The following is a 19,581-nucleotide window of genomic DNA, read 5'->3' as shown; positions in this document are numbered from 1 at the left end:
GAAAGTCTACAAAGTAAGGAGCTTATGTGGGAAAGCAAACTAAGAGAAGCTGAGAGATCAGCTCAAGGCCACATAGAGGCAGTAGGTGCAGAGTCAGGATTCATACCCAGGGCCTTGTGTCTCAGAGTCAGGTCATAGTGAGAGTCCCATGTGTCTCTTGGCCCCCACAGCAGAAGATGCACACAGCTGGGCTCTTGGTGAGTGGGCCACTGCTCACTCGTGGTTTTGTAATTGTTCTTGAATCATTCATTTCACCAGGGACCTCGTGGATCCCCTGGATTACCTGGACCAGTAGGAACCAAGGTGAGTGCTTCTCCAAGCAAACCATGGATGCTGTAGGTTCCACTTAGAAGGGAACCATGAACAATTTGACGATAAGCACCTCTGGTCACTTCAGCCCACTTGTATGTTTCTTGGCTTATCATATTCCATCTGACCAAAGGTTCTATGACTTTTAACTGTTATATTGAACTGCTTGCCACACAGCTGGCACTTAATAAATATTTGCTGACTAAATGAAGTTGCAAGAAACACTTACTTTCAACTGGCAGAGCAATAGCAATCTTGTATTACTAGTCTAATTGTGGTAACAGATGATCCCTGAAGTTCGGACTCTTATCACAATAAGAGTGTATTTCTCATTCACATTAAGTCTGATGAGAGTCTTGGTGTCAGGGGGGCTGAGATCCACGCTGCAATTCAGGGGCTCAGACTATAACTTAGAGGATGACTCTTCCGTCCTCTAAGGTCTCAGCCTCTTCTACCAAATCCTTGGTATGCAATGGTACATGAGGGAAAAGAGAGTGGAGAATCTGGTGGGAAGATTGTAGACCAGGCCTGGAAGTTGGTAATTCGTTTCCACCAACCTCTGTTGACACTTATGACAGGAGAAGCCAGGGTATATCATCTAGAGGAAGAGGGAAACACTTGGGTAAATACCAGCCAGCCTCTTCTTCAATTGCAAGCACAATTCAGAACAGATGACTCTTCCCATGAAGAACTCTGATTTCTTATGAGAAATTTCTTGAGTGGGCAGGTGGTTCCCTGAAGCTGTCTGTGCATTGACTAGTTCATTCATGTACTCATTAGTACACCAGTGACTGACGCGTTTACTGTTTGGTTTGTTGCACATCTACGGAGCTGCTCACCACAGGTCAGATTCTGAGATGGGCTGTGGGTGACAACAGTGCATGGGATGTGTTCCTGGTCCTCCAACAGCTCATGGTCCAGAGGGGAAAACAGACACATAAGCAGGTGAAGGCAGACAAGTGCTAGGAGTGAGGGAAACAGATAACCAAGCCTGGTTTGAGCATGGGTGTCTTCCTGGAGGAGGTGATGCTGGTCCTGATTTTAAAGTGCATTTAGCAGTTTGCACAGGGAATAAGGTGAGGAAGGAGCCCTTGGTAGAGATACTAGCATGGGAGGGACACTGTGGCGAGGGATAGAATGTGTTCAGAGAAGGGCATGGACTATAATTCTGCCCATATCCAATGAAAATTATTTAACCAACCCAAATGCATAAACCTTAAAGAATGTTGGTGAAATAGTCATTTGCTGACGTTAAAATGCTTATATTTTTGGCTTTAACTCAACATACATATTCAAAATCACATAAAGTGTTATTGGAAAATTATATTTTTTTCTTACACACTTGCATATATTTACATAAACAATTTTTAAAAAGTTCTCTCTGTGTGCCTTTGATGCCATTACCTTGCTATCCCTGAAGCCACCTTCAAGTCAACCAGTACTTTTCCAAAGCATAGCACCATGCATCCGAGCTGAGATTTTTCTAAGATTCAGCACTTTTGGAATCCATATATGCTGCTATTACCGACAGTTTTATTTCAAACCCCATAGACCATTCACCTAACAGCAGAAAAACTTTAAAAAAATTTTTTTCTTATTACATAGCTGTATCTTTGGGATCTTGGCAATATAACCACAGAGTGTATTGCTTCTAAAATTGTATGTAAGAGGCTTACAATAATATCCAGTATATGAAAATTTGAGGCTTTGGGAATAATTGTGTATCAAAATTATATTAAAATTTTTTGCTTCATATTTTTTCCCTATTCAAGCAGATGACCTCTGTAAGCACCCAAGATTGCACTAACTGAAGTCGTAGTACACTAATGTGCTTTCCCCTAATAGCATTTTTTTTTATTCATGAACAACATTTTTTTTTAAATGGGAGAGAGTTCTTTGTGTGATGTGAGTAAATATATAGTAACTCCCCGTTTTCTGGGAAAAAGAATTGGGAACAAGTTCACCTGCATTTGGGAGCATATGAAATAGTACCATGTGCTGGAGCAGCGGGCATGTGTGGGCGGGAGAAGGGCAAGGACCCAGGTTTGGACGACCTCGTGAATTAACAGCTGACCTGAGGAGTGTGTCAAGTGTACCCTGCAATGTGGCGAGCCCAGCCCAGTCTGATTTGCAGCGTGCAGGTGTTTCTTATTCTTCCCCCTTAGAGGAGTGGGCCTTCGGTATCTAGAGGACATCGATGGCCCCTCTTAGAAGCGAGGAAGGTGAAGGCACCAGAAGTGGTAGAGCAGAAATAACTTGAAATGTTCTTTCTCTGTGATGATTACTCACAACAATTTATCTAATAGTAGGAGATCCCTTTTTTCTCTCTTCATTTAATTTATTCTGCAGCTCTATCTTTGAAATGTCAGCAACACAACCACAGAGTTTATTGCTACCTTTGTCCTGGGCAGTTGGGGAAAAAATAAATGTTATCATGAAAGTAAACATAATCTCCCAGCCTATTGCTGTCAGAGTTCCATGCTCAATAATTACTCGTAATCTTTACTATTAGATCGCCCTGTGGGGTCTGCTTTGGGTTTGCAGCAAGAAGGTGCTCTCTCTGGGATCTCCAGAGAGAAGAGAGAAGAAGGTGGGGATCTGGAGAGAATGGATCCACTTCTGCAGGCGTGTTGTTGTTGGAGAGAGCTCAGGGGAGGTGGGTGGACGCAGTATCAAAGATTAGAGAGGCAGGTTGAGACCCTGAGGTGAGGAGGGCAGGGACCCCTGGCCTGGGTCCAGTTGACCAAACAGTTTCAGGTCCGTGAGACTCAGGGTAGATCATGCTGCCCCTGTGGCCAAGTGTTTTCTCTTATTTAAAATGTGAGATGTTTAAACACATGACCTGTTCCACTGTTGACATCGTGTAAACTTAAGTCAGAGTGTGATTTAGAAATAAAGGTTTCCACAAGTTGAAATTCAGGGACATCTTTATTTGGAGAGTGGGTTGCTCAGGAGGTATGAACGGAGAGAGGGAGCGATGCAGACAGAGATTGCAGAGAGAGCACATTCTGCAGGACGTGTCCTGGCGCTGTCCTGGGTGCTGATTGGACACACCTCAGGGAATTAAGGAAGGGAGCTTTTTAAAGGTTTTCACTGACACCCCCTCAGCCCTTCCTAAGTATTTATAACTGCTATAAGACTCTTGAAGATGTTTTCCCTTCTCCTGAGTGACACTTCTTTCTAGCAGAATAAATAGGTTTTGGCTTCATACAGAACTGGGTTAGAATCCCAGCTCAGCTACCTATGAGACTTGAAGGCAAGTGGCTTTGTTTTTCTAAGACTCTTTTCCTTTCTTGTGTAAAGAAGTAAAGAATATTTAACCCCAAAGGACTCCTCAGGAGATAAATGATCTTATTGCACCTAGTTGTTGCTCAGTAAATGTCGTTCTCTGTCCACAACCGCACACAACCTCACACGTTTCTTCCCTGGACACTGTTAGAATCAAGCTCCCATGCCCTTTTTTGCCTTAATGATTAGCCTTCTCATTTTTGCTGGCAGAGAATTAAGGGTTTTTTGTTGTCTTCTTGAGACCATTTTCTAAAAGTTTCAGTTCATTAAGCTGTGCAGTGGTTTCTTGGGGGAAATTGTTAGCATCACAATGGACCATAAACATATAAATGGAGCCAGATCTGGCAGAAGAAAACAATCAATGACTCAGCACTTCCAGGCTGGGCTGGGAGAAGCCTTTCTATCATGCTCCCTCCTCTAGAAAAAAAAATTATTTTGGTCAAAGGCAGAATTCAATGCCTGACACAATGTGACTGATGAAGGGTTCAATCGTTCCTGCATTCAGAAAACAGCTATGAAAAGCCACCACCTGTGTCCGACCCTAAGCTGGACACTGTGGACACACAGGTGCATAGATATTGCACCCAGCACAGGGTCTGACTCATTTTAGGTACTTGATAAGTATTTGCTGAATGAAGGAATGGAGAGTTTCTACTTTCAAGCTGCTTACAAAGAAGTCAGAGGATCAGACGGGCACGTGGACAATGGGAGGGCAATGTGTTAAGATTAAGGAAGATATATCTGCAAGGAGACAGAAGAGGCGTGCAGGCAGAGGCAGCTTTGTGAAAATGGAATGATTGGACTTAGTCTCAGTTGATGGGTAGGTGTTTGGAAGCTTAGAATGTACATGAAAGAACGTTCCAGACAAGGGGAATAGCATGCATAAAAAGCAACAACGTAAACTAACAGCATGGAAGGACACATATTAGGTTGTTGGCATGGCTTAGCTTGCAGTGGTTAGAGTTTGCTGATGTACATGGAAGGAGCCAAGCTAAAACAGAAAATGACAACAACGAGATTGTCATTAAAAATTTGAAAGCAAAACCAAGGTGCAAAAAGATATGGATTTCTCTGACATTTATATGTGTTTAGTTAATTTTCTGTCTTCTAACTATGCTGATAAAGCGATAATATAACTGCAATACTCTGTTTATTACTTGGCTTTATATGGTCATTAACCTTTCAAATGAATTCTCATAAGATACAAGGGAATTTGGTAGAATGTTACTATTATTATTATCATTGTTATTATTATTATGAGAGTCCTAAGGTGCAGAGAGGTTATGGGACTTACTCAGAGTCACAGGATGAGGTTGACATTGTCCTGGGACTGGACCTACCAGTTTGAAATCTTCCTAAGTGGTCACTGTTGCAATGAGCTGATGACAGATAAATCACGCATCATGTTCATTCCTAGCCCATTACACTTATTTTCATATTTATCTTACTTCTTGACTTCCTCCCTTCCCCATGGTTCCCATATGAATGAATTAGATTTTCTAGTGATCCCAAACATCTTGCACATTCCAGAACGATCCATGCCATATTATTCTAAAGAAACAGAATTCATTAACTGGACATTTTAAGAAAATTTGAGGAGGAAACTATTGACAGTGGTGAGGTGGGGCAGGGTTGTTGCAGCTCCCAGGAATCCACAAGAGCAGGTATCATGGCCACCCATGGGCCTGGGGAACAAGAATGAGAAATGGTACCACCAGAACTTAGAGAGAGATTTGGATCTGGGTTCATACCTTTTGTGGAAATTTTGCAAGCCCTGTTTCTCCCCATCCCTATAAACAAGACTTCTCTCCAAAACTTAGCACAGAAGCAATGGGCAAGCCTCATGACAGAGTCATCTTTTGGACTTAGAGCCTAGATCACTGCTTGCAATGAATAAACAACAACAGTTCAGTGAATATATAACTTATGTACTCAGCCATGCAACAGTCATACTGCAGGAAAAATACATCATCTTAGAAGCATTTTTCTTAAAGGTACAAAATGCAAAGTTTTCCAATTGAAATGATGGGTAGAGGATTGGCTGCTTATAAGTGAGCTTCTTTTTTAATGCTTAAAAACATAAACCATAATAAAGCAATAGGTTGCCGGGTAGTATTGGGTTCTACCTGAAATTGATTTGTTAGGCATTATCTCACTGGCTTTTCATAACAAGCTTCTTAGGCTGTTTCCATTTGTCAAACAAGTTAACTCATCCCAGAGATATTAAGTGGCTTAAACAAGTTCTCTTGCCATCTCAGTGTCAGGCTTGGCTGTAACTCAGCTGACCTAATAAATACAGGAGCACAGTTCCTTATGCAAAGTTGTTGGGGCCATGTGTGTTTCAGATCAAATTTAATTTGTATTTTGGAAAGACAGTAATATGCAAACTGTATATATCATGACATTTACTATGGTGTCTGGGGCAGCACCCCTAATCAAGCTCATTAATATTTATGCAGCAAAAATGTGTAAATATTCATACGAAGTGGGATATCAATAGCCTGTGTCAGTACAAGTCAGGTTTTGCTGCCAACTGGGTTCAGATAAACACTGACTTTCAGAGGATGGGGATTTTGAAAATGTGGATAAGGTGAAGCTCTGCCCCAGCTTCTTTCTACAGGAAATGTCAAACAGAATTTCTTCCCTTTTTCTCTTCGCTTCTCTTTCTTTTCCCATCAAAGTCCTGAATGAATGGCAGGTGGATGAGAGCCGTGGCAACCACAACAGCTGACTTGTGTTGAGCGTAGGGGCAGGCACTCAAGCAGTGTGTGCGGAATCTCATTACTGAGCCCAGCATCTGCTGACCTGGCAGCTCCTATTCTCTACCCCTCATAGGCAAAGAAATTTAAGCTCAGGAAACGTGTCACCTTCTTAAGTCAGCAGTTGATAAGTGTGGAAACCAGAGCTCAAATCTAGGCACCTGACGTCCAAGTCCACATTGTTAACCACCATGCTTGAAGGCAAAGGGTCTTATCTCAGGCGCCCTCAGACCTCTTATCCTCATATCCAGAAAAGTAATCCACAAAATGTAGATACTTGTAAATTATTGGTGAATTGATGAATTAATTAACTGGTGATTTGGATCTGAGTTGAAATGTGGGTGCATGATTGGGATGGAAGTTTGTAGAAACCATGGTAGATTTGAACTATAGTCACATAGGGAGAGTCATTGTTATAATCACATTTGGAACCATGATCAAGGTCGGAGAATGGTCAGCCTTGAAAAGTCTGTGATCACACTGTGTGGTCCATGGTGTGTTGTACTGAATAGGACAACAGGCTCTTTAGGTAGACTGTGGAGGGGCATCTGGAGGCCAGGTTACAGTAGAGGCTTTCATCAGAAGATGCAGTCAGGATCCTGGAAGGAGCATAATTCTTGTTGTACCCTGGTCCTCTCCTTCTTGGCACTAACCTCTTGATTTTTATTTTTCTCTCTTTCTAGGGGGACCAAGGAGCACCTGGGATCCCTGGCTTTCCTGGCAACCGCGGTGACCCGGGCATTGGGGTGGCTGGCCCTCCCGTGAGTCCTTAATCAGCCAGCACTTACTCGTTCTTAGACCACACAGCCACTCTCCGCAGGGACACTCCTCTTCCAGCTAACCTGGCAGTGGGTCACTGGTACTGTGCTCAATTGGGGTGGTAGGTCTGTCCACACCGCTGAAATTGGTGTAAAATTTGGTGTACTTCTTATTTGAATACAGCTTTCAGAGAGACCAAGACTTGTCTGACTCAAAGAGGAGAGAAAAAAATTTGCTAAAACTTAAAAAGAAAAAAAAAAAAAGTCTCAAACTTTGAAAGACTGAGTCACACCCAGTGATGCTGGACTGTGTGGGGAAAGAGTGTGATATGGGAGAAACAATGTTTTCTCATGTATTTCAGGCAAATAAAATTGAGTTAATTACCCTGCTTCCTCTAATTAGCACAGGTGAGAACATAAATAGAATCATGTCTTCAAAATAAAATCCACGAAGTTGTCCTCATACTGTTAGTTTTAATGAATAATTTACATCAGTCTGCTGGGTGTGAGTTTGCAGACTGCCTAGAGGTGATAGCTTTACGCATTTCTAAAGCCTTTGGGTTATAAGGGATCTTAAAACTCAGTCTAGTCCAGGCCCCCGTCCAAGCTGAGGATTGCTACCAGTATCCCCAATCAGCCGCCTCCCAAATGCCTCTAGAAATAGAAGACATGCTTCTTTTGAAGCCTGAAATTCAGAAACGTATTTTCACAGAGAATAGAAATTTATCAGAAATTTCTTTTTACTGAGAATAGAATTACGGTCTTCTGGATCTTTCATCCATTGCTTCCAATTCTTTCCTTTGTCCCAGGAGGAACACATCTTTGCTTTCCTCCCTATTGAATAAAAGACTAGAATTTAAGGCCAGTTTTCAATCTTGAGGTCTTCTCCTGTTTAGTTCCTCCCTTGATAAAGACACCAGGATCTCTTAATGCACCTTAAAATTGTATTCCTTTTTTCTTGACAGCTGTGTTTTACTATTATTTAAAAGAAGCTCAAATACCCAGTCTTTTTTTGATTGCCATTGCTAACTAAGCCTTAAGATATCCATATAACCTATGCATTATTGTTGTTGTTACTATTGTAACCCGGAAACACAAACTGACTTTACCCCTTGTAAATGTAACCTGAATATAAGCCAGAGCAGCACGTGGCCCAGCCTCTGCTTGGTTTTGCATTCCAGAAAGGCAGACCATAACCACAAATAATTAAAAATAATACCATGTCTTCCACATGACTGTCCAAGAATAAGAAAGGAAACTCGAGATAAAAATCCCCTTCCCTTTGCTCTGTGGTCCTCTTCTAGCCCATGGTGGTTCTCGGGCCTCTCACTCTCCAGAAATTCTCCAGGCCGCTGTCTTCCCCATCCTGTGATTCTCAAGCAGGCCTCACTGCCTCCCCCCAGAAACGATGCCCTCACCTCCACTCCTACCCACTAGCCATGGTGGTGGGAGGAACAGGTGGCTCCATGTCCCCCTAGATGTCTCTGGAAACCATTGAAAGGAGGCATGTGGAATCCCCTTGGGAATGTCTAATTTGGTTGGACTGTTTTCCGTAAAATAAATTCGCAGATAGAATGTCTGACGAACAAACCCCTTCACTTTGTTACAGTAGTTTTATTCTTTTCTTTGGCTGTCTTTTGGTAACTGGAAGCAACAATAAGGCAAAAGATGTAGTGAAGAAACAGAGTAGTTCAGACTTTCTTATGTTTGAAACCCTCCTTTTAATAGCGCCCCGTCTGCTGGAGTCAGGATTTGGATTCATATAGGAATTGCCCCTTAGAATAGAGAACTGACTGTAAGTGAGACTGCAGATCCATAGCACGGATTGGCACCCCATATCGTTTAACAGGGTTCTGCATGTTTTACTCCATCGCCAAGGATTCACTGTACCAAGCCCTCAATCAGAAAGCCAGGCAGCGGGGTGGACACATTCATCCCAGCTCCCACTTAAGAGCCAGCTAAAATCACCCACAAAATATGTTCCTGCCTAAGTGATTCCACTTGAAAATTAATTGGCTGGCTTTAGCCAAGAAGCTGTAAATCAACTGTTTAGTGTCTTTCTACCACTTTGACTTATTAAAAGCTTCCGTGGTAAATGAAACCTTATTGAATTTTCATAAATCCTATCTTTGGCCACCAGCCTAGGCTGCTAATGGCCTGGGAGTATGGATGGAGGGCTCAAAGGTATGCTGAGAGCAGGAGTGTGGAGGGGTGCAGGTGGGGGCAGGGGTGAGGCAGGGGCGTCACGTTCACTGGAACGCAGTGGCCCCTTTACGGGAACATTGCCATTTGCAGAGCAGTGCTGGGTCTGGTCCTGTGCTGGCTCTCAAAGCATCCACCTCCACCACCTCATTCAGTCCCGTGAGAGTTGGTTTTAGCCATGGACTAAGGCTGGGATCCCATGAAAGCAGCCTCTGAGAAGAGGATTCAAGAGCAAGGAGTTTATTTGGGGGTGAACTCAGAAATCACTACTTAGGGAGGGAGAAAGTGAGACAGAGAGAGGAAGAGACCCAAGGGAGAGTATGTTAATGGGCAGATGGTCACTGTGGGTGACGCTGGGTGACTACATGGTACAGCCTTTGAGTTTTCTCTGCAAAAGGAGTGACACCTGTCGGTCACTGGTTGGAAGCTGCCCCCTGGGGAGTTGACTCCCAGGAACTCTCAGCCTGCCGTGTGTGCTGGGCCAGTAATCCCCCTGTGGCTAAAGAGAGCCCTGGGGCAGGTGCCTGCAGAAGGGAGCTGCCGGGTGTGTGTGTGTCCAGGGAACATGGGGGATGGTGGGCCTGACATGCCTGCTCCATCCCTGTTTTCCAGGTGATCAATGTGAGGTGCAGGAGGTGAAGGGATTGGGCCAGAGCTCATGGCTAGTTCAGGGGCAGGGTGGGGATGCAGACCCCCTCTCCACACCCTCTGAACCCAGGTCTCTTTCCCCTTGCCTGGTGGCTTCTGCACAATGGACAGGAGGTTCTTCCTTCCCGTTCAGTTCCCCCACTAAGGATGGATTCAGCTTTAAGTTATTTTTCACTTTCTTCCTCCAATGGCATTATGCTCCAAGGCCTTTGGCATCCAGGGGCAGTGTGTCTCCCTGAAAGGGACCCTGGGCTCTGCCTGCCAACCTCTGCCCCATCTCCATACAGGGAAATAGACAGGGAGGCAGTCGTTCGGGGTTTTGTCTTTCTGCTTCAAGACATTAACAAACAAGAGAATCCCTTTAATCTTCAGTTTTCCTCTGATCTTCCTTTAGCAGGGTTTAAATGCTTAAAAAATGAGCCCATTCAGGCCTTGGGGCAGGTGAAAGTGCTAAGGGGCCTCACAGACCCCAGGAGCTTGGGGTTTGGAAGAACAAGTTTCCTGCTGCTAGCCATATAACGCAGGACGCCTCACTTCCAACCCTGGCCATCAATTTCCTCATGGGTCGGGAGCCAACAATTTCTGTAGCATCATTGGGAGCTGGGAGGATTACAACGTGGTAATATTGGTGATAACACCTGGTTCCCTGCATTTGCCCTTATGATGTTGTAAAAATCCTCTTACCCTTATGTCTTCCTCAGCCTTTGTAGCCTGAAATTACCTCTCCTGTTTTGGGGTCTCTGACCTCCCTCTATGGAACTAGCTACAGCTTGGCCTAGATGCGGAGGTTGCACGTACACGTGGGATGGGCTGACTGACCTCCAGAGGCCTTAAATATTTCAAGTGCCCTAACGGAAGGTTTTTGTTTGTTTGTTTTGTACCCCCTCACTTTGTTTTCTGTTGCTTACATCAGAATACCTGAAACTGGGTAATTTGTACAGAAAAATACATTTATTTCTGACAGCCTAGAGACTAGAAAGTCCAAGGTCGAGGGGCCACGTCTGGTGAGGGCCATTTTTTTGGTGAGGATTTGCAGAGTCCTGTGACATCAGAGGGCATTGACTGGCAAGAGGGCTGAGCCCTGCTCGTGCGCTCTTTCTCTCTACTTGTAAAGCCACCAGTCTACTCCCATGATAACCTATTAATCCTGCAAACCATTAATTCATAAGTGGGTTAATCAACTCATGGGGGCATAGCCCTTGTGATCCAATCACCTCTTAAAGCCCCACCTTTCAATACCATCGTTGCATTCCTTTTAATACTTTGGCGGTGGGGATTAGGTTTCAACATGAGATTTGAAGGTGTTGTTTAAATTATAGCCCCCGCCTTCCAGAGAATAATGTAATAATAATAGAGACGGTAGCAACTAAGAAAAACACAGGAGGGATCATAATCAGAGCCAGCGTGGACCGCCTGCTGGCTGGGGCCAGAGTGGGCAGAGGCCGCCATTTCCCTCTTTCCGTTATTTCTTGGGCGTTCTCTCATTTAATCCTCCGTACCAGGCAGATTCTACCTTTCTTCTCATTTTACAAATGAGGAAACAGACTTAGAGATGTGAAAACACTTCCCTGAAGTTGCCATTAGGACATGGCAGAGCTGGGATTGGATGCCAGCATTCTGACTCCAAGAAGGTGACCTTCACTGCATGTCAGCAGGGGCAGTGTCACGGAAGTTCACGTGCACATGGCTTTATGCCCGCCAGTGTCTTCTTGTGTGTGTTGTCGCTCCTGATATATTGACTTATGTGTCTAGTCAGCTATGTATTTTTATTATTATTGATTATTATTATTATTATTTATGTGTCTTATACACCTGCTTTAGTACCATTCCTTTGGTCATAAGAGAGCCACTTAGGCTGTTCCAAGAGCTAGGCTGGCTAATTTCTGGCTACTTGGGACACCCAGGCGTTTGTCAGAAGCTACCTCAAGGCCTATCTCCCAGCCTTGCTCCAAGGGTGATGCTCAGGAAATGTGCAGGGCTTGATTCATTGGAATTCACTCTCACCCTGTCCAGTGCATAGAGCTGGGTCCTGTGGGTGGCAAGGAGGGACAAAAGAAGGTGTAAAACCACCTGCCTCCTCACAGACTCCAGGGATCCCGTGGAGCTCCCGCATGACCAAGAGCTGGGCTTCCCAGTGTTGGTATTTAGACTAATGTCTCAGGGGTTTCTTCTGTTGATGGGGGAAGAAAAAATCAGTTTTTACGTAAGTGTCTACTGTCACTTCTGATTAAGAACTCTCTAAACCAATCAAGCCTTTCTTGTTGTTTCTTTAATAATTCCTGAGGCACGTTTAAAATGGGCTGGGCTCTGCACTAGGTACTTTACATGCCGTTAACTTCCCTGACCCTTGCAGCAGTCCTGCGAGGTGTACAGTGTTACCATCTCCAGCTTACAGATGAGGAAACTGAGGCCCAGAGAGGTGCAGTCAGCCTGGGTTGCTCTGCTGGTGCGAGGCAAAGCAGGCATCTGAACCAGGACTGTCTTACTACGAAGCACACACCCTTAGTTTCTAAGCTTGTGGGACAACTTCTGCTGTTCCCGTGGATCAAGTAACCTACCTCGTGACGTATGGTGGAGGAAGGTTTGCTCTCTTGGGCTGATTCTCATTTTATGCAATTAAAACCACCATGAGAAAAGCTTCTTTGTAGTGGACATGAGACATGTAGGGATGTGGCACCCTGACATCTCCCAGTGGCTGTGATCTCTGCTCCGTCAGCAGCTCCCATGGCCAAGCCCCATCCAGCACACCCTGTCCTCTGTCTCCACACTTCCTTTTCAGTTTCAGTCTCCTGCTTCAGCCTCTGGGACTCTATTCTGTTCCCTCCACCCACTTCTCCACACCACAGCCACAGCTGTCTTTATAGAGCCTGAGTCTGAGCTTGCCTCTCTTGCCTGTTTAGTAACTTTGCAGGCCTCCCCTGGCAGGATCTCAGGCCCTGCTCACCCAGAGCCCACTGTCTGCTGGAATCCCTGGCTGCAGTCCTGCTCAAGTCTGTGCGTAAAGCCAGACTTTGCCTCCTCTGCCTAGCGCTCTCCTCTGCCAGGAATGTCCTTCTCTACCTGTGAAGCCCACCATCCCCAAGCTCCTCTTGGTTGTCACTCTCCAGGCAGAGGTTCCCCAATCTCTCAGGCTGACCCACAGCAGCTCTTGACCTGTCTCCACCCTGACCCACTCAGTCCTGCCTCATTGTTACAGGAGTAGTGTCCCACACCAAGCACATCACCTAGGTGGGCCCCAGGTATTGCTGCTGCCTGCCCCAGAGAACAGCAATGGGCTTGTGCACATTAGGCATTCAGATAAAAGATTTTGGAGAATAAAACTACACTGTATTTTCAGATATAGGTCTATGGGGGATTGGAAGAGAGAGGTGATCAATTTTGAAAGGAGGTAAAACTTGAATTTTAGCACAGCATCATAGCAGAAAAAGAAGAGAGAATGTTTAGCTATCTAAATCCCCTTGGGACTTTCAGTTTTGCAAGTTTTTACTAAATACAATTATCAGCAAACACCAAGTGTGGCCAGGCATGTGTATGCATGTGCATGTGTATATGTGTCTGTATGTGTGTTATATGTGTTTATGTGTGTGTCATGTTTTATTATGGAGAATGTCAGGTATACCCAAAGTAGGCAGTATAGTAAAATGAACCCCCAGGCAGCCACACTCAGCACCAACAACCAGGATCCTATGGCCAATTGACACTGTCCCCTCTCTTCATCCACAACCTTCCATTATTTTGAAGCCAATCCAAGGCACATATTATATGTAATATTTCAGTGCATATTTCTGAAAGATAAGAACTTTTTAGATGTAACCATAATTTCATTATCACACCCCCCAAAACAATTACACAACACCATCAAATATCCAATAAATGTTCAAATTTCTAATTGTTTCATAAATGTCATACTTTTACAGTTTTCGCTGGTTTGAGTCAAGATCCTAATAAAGTAAGCAGATAGCAATTGATTTTTAAAAATTTATCAATTTATAGATTTTCCCTCCATTCTTCCCCCCTCCCCCTTTTGCAATTTATTTATTGCTAAAAAAAGGCTTATTTTTTGGTATCATCAGGTTTCCCACAGTCTGGAATTTGCTAATTTAATAGTTTAACATGCTTCTCTGTTCCTGTAGTTCCCATAAATTGGTACTCCGGTCTAGAGGCTTGATCAGATTCAGATTTGATGTTTTTGGCAAGACTTCACAGGCTGTGTATTCTTCTATCAGGACACACGTGATGTCTGGTGGAGTCTCTTTTTGTGATGTTTGTACCCTTTGATGTCCAGTGCTTTGATCAATTAGCATATCAAGGGTTGCAAATTGGTGCTATTGTAGCTCTATTAGTTCTTCTTTTTTTATTAGGTGGAAAATTTCTATGTAGAGAAATGTCCCCTCATTTACCATTTGGATACCCACTGGTACAATAAGTATAGAAGACAGAATATAAATGCTTAAGTCTTTCTCCTAACTTGCTTTCAAATAATGACTTGGTTCCCTAGCATTTTTCAGAAATGACCAATTTGATGTTTGTTTTTTAAATAATAATTTTGAACTACTGGATATGAACAAACGTGATATGTTTTCATATATTGCAATTATTCCCCCTTTTGATGCTCAGATTGTCTTGTCTGATGCAATAGGAGCCTATTCAAGTGGTCCCCGAGTACTTTTGATACAGGGCTTTGATAGTTTCCTTGCTCCCCGGAATGACAAGATATTCTAGGTTTGTCCTTCACATTCCTGTAAAGAGCGTCATAGTTCCTTTTAGTGGAAACTGGTAGCAAAGGCCGAAATCTGGGTGCCAGGGTAAAGTGACTCTTGAAAAAACACATTGGAGGACATAATTTTGGAAAAGAGGGTTGTAATTGCTGAAAACACATTTAGGCTTCAGATTTAGAAATGGTATTAGAAAATAATTATACAGTCCTTACTCCTCAACACTTATATTTCTTAAAAGGAGACTAACAAAATAGCTATGGGAATGCCTATTATGGGCTGGACCCTGACCTCTACTTATCCATCTTCTTTTATTTCTGATAACACAAAGTGATATTCTAGCTTTGTATTATAATTGAGAAAACTGAAGCTCAGAGAGGCTAAGTAGCTTGCTTAAGGTCAAACAGCCAATAATTGATAAATCTAAGATTTGAAATGAAGACCTTTGATCACAAAATCCGTTCTTCAGAGTGCTGTTTATACTGAATGACATAAGAAAGGAATTTGGAGCCTCGTCTAATAAACAAGATAAGTGCTTGAGGTGGATCATGGAGTTTTAATTTGAAAACAAAGGGTGATTCTAAAATGACATTCCCCATGCCTGTAACAGGCTGTCCCTTACAGCCTTTTCCTAAGGAATAAGTGTACAGCCTCACTGAGAAACTGCTTTGAAATGGAAAAACTTCAGATATATGTATAGTGGTCCGCATATGCTGCTGACTTACAACCTGACAAGAGCAGTGAGATGGCGTGCAGGGAGTCACAACTTCGGAGTCAGACAGCCCAGAGGTGGAATTTTGAGCCCACTATTTTACCTGCTGGACTGGCTAAGTTGCTTGATGGCTCTTAGCTTCTGTTTCTCCATCAGTAGCAAAGGGATGTTGGAGATGCTCAGCTTGTAGGCTCCCGGGAGGGGTTAAGGTGAGATTGTCTCTGTATAAAGTAGCTAGTACCATTCCTGGCATACAGACCAATAGCTGGAAGACCCCTTCTTTCTAAATCTGTGAGTTACTCATCTCTGAACTTCCCTAGCCAGTCCCCTCTGTGTGTATATGTGACCGTTTCAATCATTTCTGGAATGAGATAGAATTCTGAGGGATAGAGAGAGGAAGGGAGAGAGAGAACAGAAGTGCTGTAATATTTTGATGATTTTCAAGTCATTTCGTTAAGAGGAAAAAAGGATACTCTCAGAATTTTACTATAATTTGTGACTGTTCAGTCATGGTCATTGTCTATGCTATGAATTATGGTTTTCTTCCTTTTGAGTCCAGCTGCCACAAACTCCCTCTGCATACACTTCTCACACAACAACATTTGCCATGATTCTTAAAGACGGTTCTTCCTAAATATTCCTATTTTATATTAGTTTCAAACTTATTTAACCTAGGTTATGTTTTTCATTTTAATGACGTTACACTTTTATTTCTAAAAATTCTCTCTGGCTCCTTTTGATATATGCCAGATATCTTTCTGATAATGCCATGCTATTTTCTCAGTGTTTTATTCTATTACGCATTTCATAATTTTGAGTAGATCTTTTTTTTTTGTTGTTGCCTGCATATGATCACTCTACCATCTGAAGTTCATGGAAACTCTAATTCCACTATTTGTTCTGCCCGCTGAGGCTCTCCTGGTAAACAGTTTTGTAATTTAAGATTGTGAGTTCATGTCTTTTGGGAATATATCTGTAGGAATCCTGCAGCCTGCTGTCCTCAGAGAGGGGATCTTCTGGGTTCATGTAAATGTATTGGCTTTGAGCTGAAACTATTCAGGGCTTGTATTTTAGCGCTCCCAATTACCTGGGAAGATAGGTCTCTGAGGATGAATTCTCAGAGAAGGCTTTCTTCATTATGTACCTCTATCTGAGACAAAGACGGATGACTTTCCTTGACATCTTTTCTTTCTTTACCTAACTGAGGTTGTCATACAACCATCAGCAAACTACAGCCCACTGGCCAAATCTTGCCCAGTGCCTGTTTTTGTATGGCCCAAGAGCTAAGACAGGTTTGTCTATTTTTATTTTCTTTTTATTTTTTAATTGAAACATAATAGACTTTACATATTTGTGGGGTACAGAGTTGACTATTAGTATTTGTGTACAATATGTGATGATTGAATCAGGATAATTAGCTTATTCATCGTTACAAAATGTCGTAAAAATCAAAATTAGAATAATACTTCATGACTTATGAAAATTATAGGAAATCTAAATTTCAGTGTCTGTAAATACAGTTTTGTTGGAACACAGCCATGCCCATTCATTTAAGGTTTGTCTGTGGCTGCTTTCACACTCCATAGCAGAGTTGAGTAGTTGTGCAAGAAACCATACGGCTTGAAAAGCCTAAAATGTTTACTATGGGTTTCTTTACAGAAGATGTTTGCAGACCCCTGTTATAGTCTGTTAAAGGTCCTGCCTTTACTTAGTGTTCTATGTTTCAACTTCCTGATAAAAATATATTACAACCTTATTTCCTGTGCACAGCCCTTAGAGCCCAGTGCCCTCCAGGGCAGATCATGATGGATTTAGGGCACTGCTTCTCAGTTGTCTCTTTCTTGAGATCTCTGGAGAGTTCTAATTTTTTCAGTGCTCAGTTATGCCCGTAAAATGATGCTGATTCTATTTTATTAGGCAGCGCCAGGGCATACTTTATGGGCAGACTGTTAGGTTACCTGGTTTGTCAGACTTCAGGAACTTTGGCATTTATGTGAAAACTTTTCTCCCTTTTGGGAATACATAGGGACATTTTCATTGGCTGTGCTACAGTGAGATGTGGTGCCCAGACTGAGAGCAGGAGGTGGGGCTAACTCTGCCCTGGCAAGTGACTCCTGGCATGGTTCGGGAAGGTCTTTGTCTCCTCTGGGCCTTAATTTGATCATGAGTGAGAAGGAGGGTGATTACAATCGATTCGCAAGATCTCTTTGCGCTCTAAAATTTTAACTTTGAGGGAGTGCTGTTTGCTGTGCTCTGGTCTGCTGTGTTCTTACAGTGCACAGGGCATGGCACGGAGCCTGTGTGTGGTAAGAATGAAGACTCAGTACCGCCCTCACACAGAGTGCAGTTAATTTAGTGGGGAAGAAAGACAGGCCAACAGGCAACAAGGATACTAGGCATTAAGTCCTAGACAGGGTGCATGCAGGGGCTGGGGACTGCAATGAGTACCCTGGGTCTATGAAACCAGGGAAGGCTTTCCAGGAGCAGTGGCACCTAAAGTGAGAACCAAAGTGTGACAAGAATGAATCTAGGTGAAAAGGCAGGATGATTCTTCCATGCAAAAGTACCAGCGGAGCAAAGGCTCATGGGCAAGAGACAGTTCCAGCACTGCAAGACCTGGAATTATATATTAATGTCTTCAAGTCAATCTATGAACACATCTTAAGTACAGTATCTAGAAGCTGAATTCTAAGTACAGTATCTAGAAGCTGGGCATGGGGCTTGGCACACTTGTGGAATAGCAGAATTAATATCTGTGTGTGCGTGTGTGTGTGTGTGTGTGTGTGTGTGTGTGTGTGTGTGTGTGTGTGCATCCCTTGTAAGAGCAGAGAGAAGCACCATTGTGACCTCAGCCATGCATGTGGGGGAGTCTGGTCCTTAGTGTGTCCCCAGCCCATTCTGAGAAGGAAGAACCAGTGCATCTCTAAGGGGATACAACATGGGGAAGCTGGGGCTGCTCAGTCCAACCCCACACCAGAGCTACAAATTAGAGGTGGGCCCAGGTGTCAAGAGCCTCATGGGAACAAGGATAGGGTGGCACCAGTTCAGGGACAAATGAAGAAGCTTCCGGGGAGATTTCCATGAGCAAAGTCTGTGAGTGGGCAGGTGGTGAGAGGGTGTGGCTGCGTGGCTTAAAGATGGGAGGAAGTTAGCTACCGCTTCCAGGACAATGAAAGACCTGGCTTAGAAATAAACACCATAGCATGTTTACATGATGATTTCATTTCTACTGTGCTTACTTATTTGTTTGTTTGTTTCTTAGGGCCCTTCCGGACCACGAGGAGACAAAGGGCCTCCGGTACAGTATGCTTTAAATAAATGACTGGCTTTCTATGGGAGGAATTCTGCTCTAATCAAAGCGATTTTAAATTGGAGGCACCAAAAACTGAAGTAGTTTCTGAGAATTCCTAACATTAAAAAGTGCAGACTCTCCAAGACATAAACATCGACCTATGGAATAGGATATGGTAGATGTAGATATGAGTAGGAAGAGAAGATGGGGTCATCTAATCCTACAGCCAATATTTTAGTTGGGCAAACTGAGGCTGGGTTTGCTTTTTGGCACCTCTCCATCACAGAAGGATAGCCATGGTTTAATAAATTTAATCAAATTTAATCAGAAGAACTGATTTTGAATTCCAGCTTTAACACCCCCAACCAGGCAGCTATGAATAAATGAAGGGACTTCTCTTAGTCTGAAAGGTGGGCACAGCAAGACCCACCACTGTGGAGGTCTGATGGGCTAATTTTATACTGAAACAGCAGGAGAGCTCTCAGTAAGCACGGGTTCTTAGCAGTAGCAACCCTTGACAATGCACTTATGTATGCATTTATCAGGAAAATGTGAACTCATCCCGTTGGAGGAGGAGCTGCATATTAGCAGCTGAGATGATAGTGCCTTGTGCCATGTGTACATATTTTAAATTATGCTCATTCATATGATCTGAATTTAGGAGAACAGGAATTTTTATACCCGTTTTTACAGATGAAGAAATTGAAGCTCAGAGCAGTTAACTGATCGGCATAAGAAATCAGAGCCAGGTATTGCAAAGTAGCAGTAGGATAAAAGGGACTCTAGATGGAGGGGTCAATATGAGGGGAGGTTTGCGTCTGCACAGGATAGGCAGGGTTAGCTCCTGAGCAGCCGTGGTGCAGAGTTCCTGCACCTGCCGGGATGAAGAGCTGATTTA

General features: G+C 43.4%; 1 protein-coding gene across 1 annotated transcript in view; it reads left to right on the top strand.

Annotated features, from left to right (window-relative positions):
- The window catches only part of COL22A1 (collagen type XXII alpha 1 chain), a 274,799-nt gene that overhangs the window by 185,379 nt on the left and 69,839 nt on the right, over positions 1-19,581 (top strand). The window contains exons 38-40 of the mRNA XM_063079935.1: positions 259-303; positions 7,040-7,117; positions 18,654-18,689. Coding sequence (XP_062936005.1) covers positions 259-303; positions 7,040-7,117; positions 18,654-18,689 — 159 coding nt within the window. The remainder of the gene's footprint in view (positions 1-258; positions 304-7,039; positions 7,118-18,653; positions 18,690-19,581) is intronic.

The sequence above is a fragment of the Cynocephalus volans genome, chromosome 15, assembly GCF_027409185.1.
Source record: "Cynocephalus volans isolate mCynVol1 chromosome 15, mCynVol1.pri, whole genome shotgun sequence".
Taxonomy (NCBI): domain Eukaryota; kingdom Metazoa; phylum Chordata; class Mammalia; order Dermoptera; family Cynocephalidae; genus Cynocephalus; species Cynocephalus volans.
This window is presented reverse-complemented; position numbering and strand designations above follow the sequence as displayed.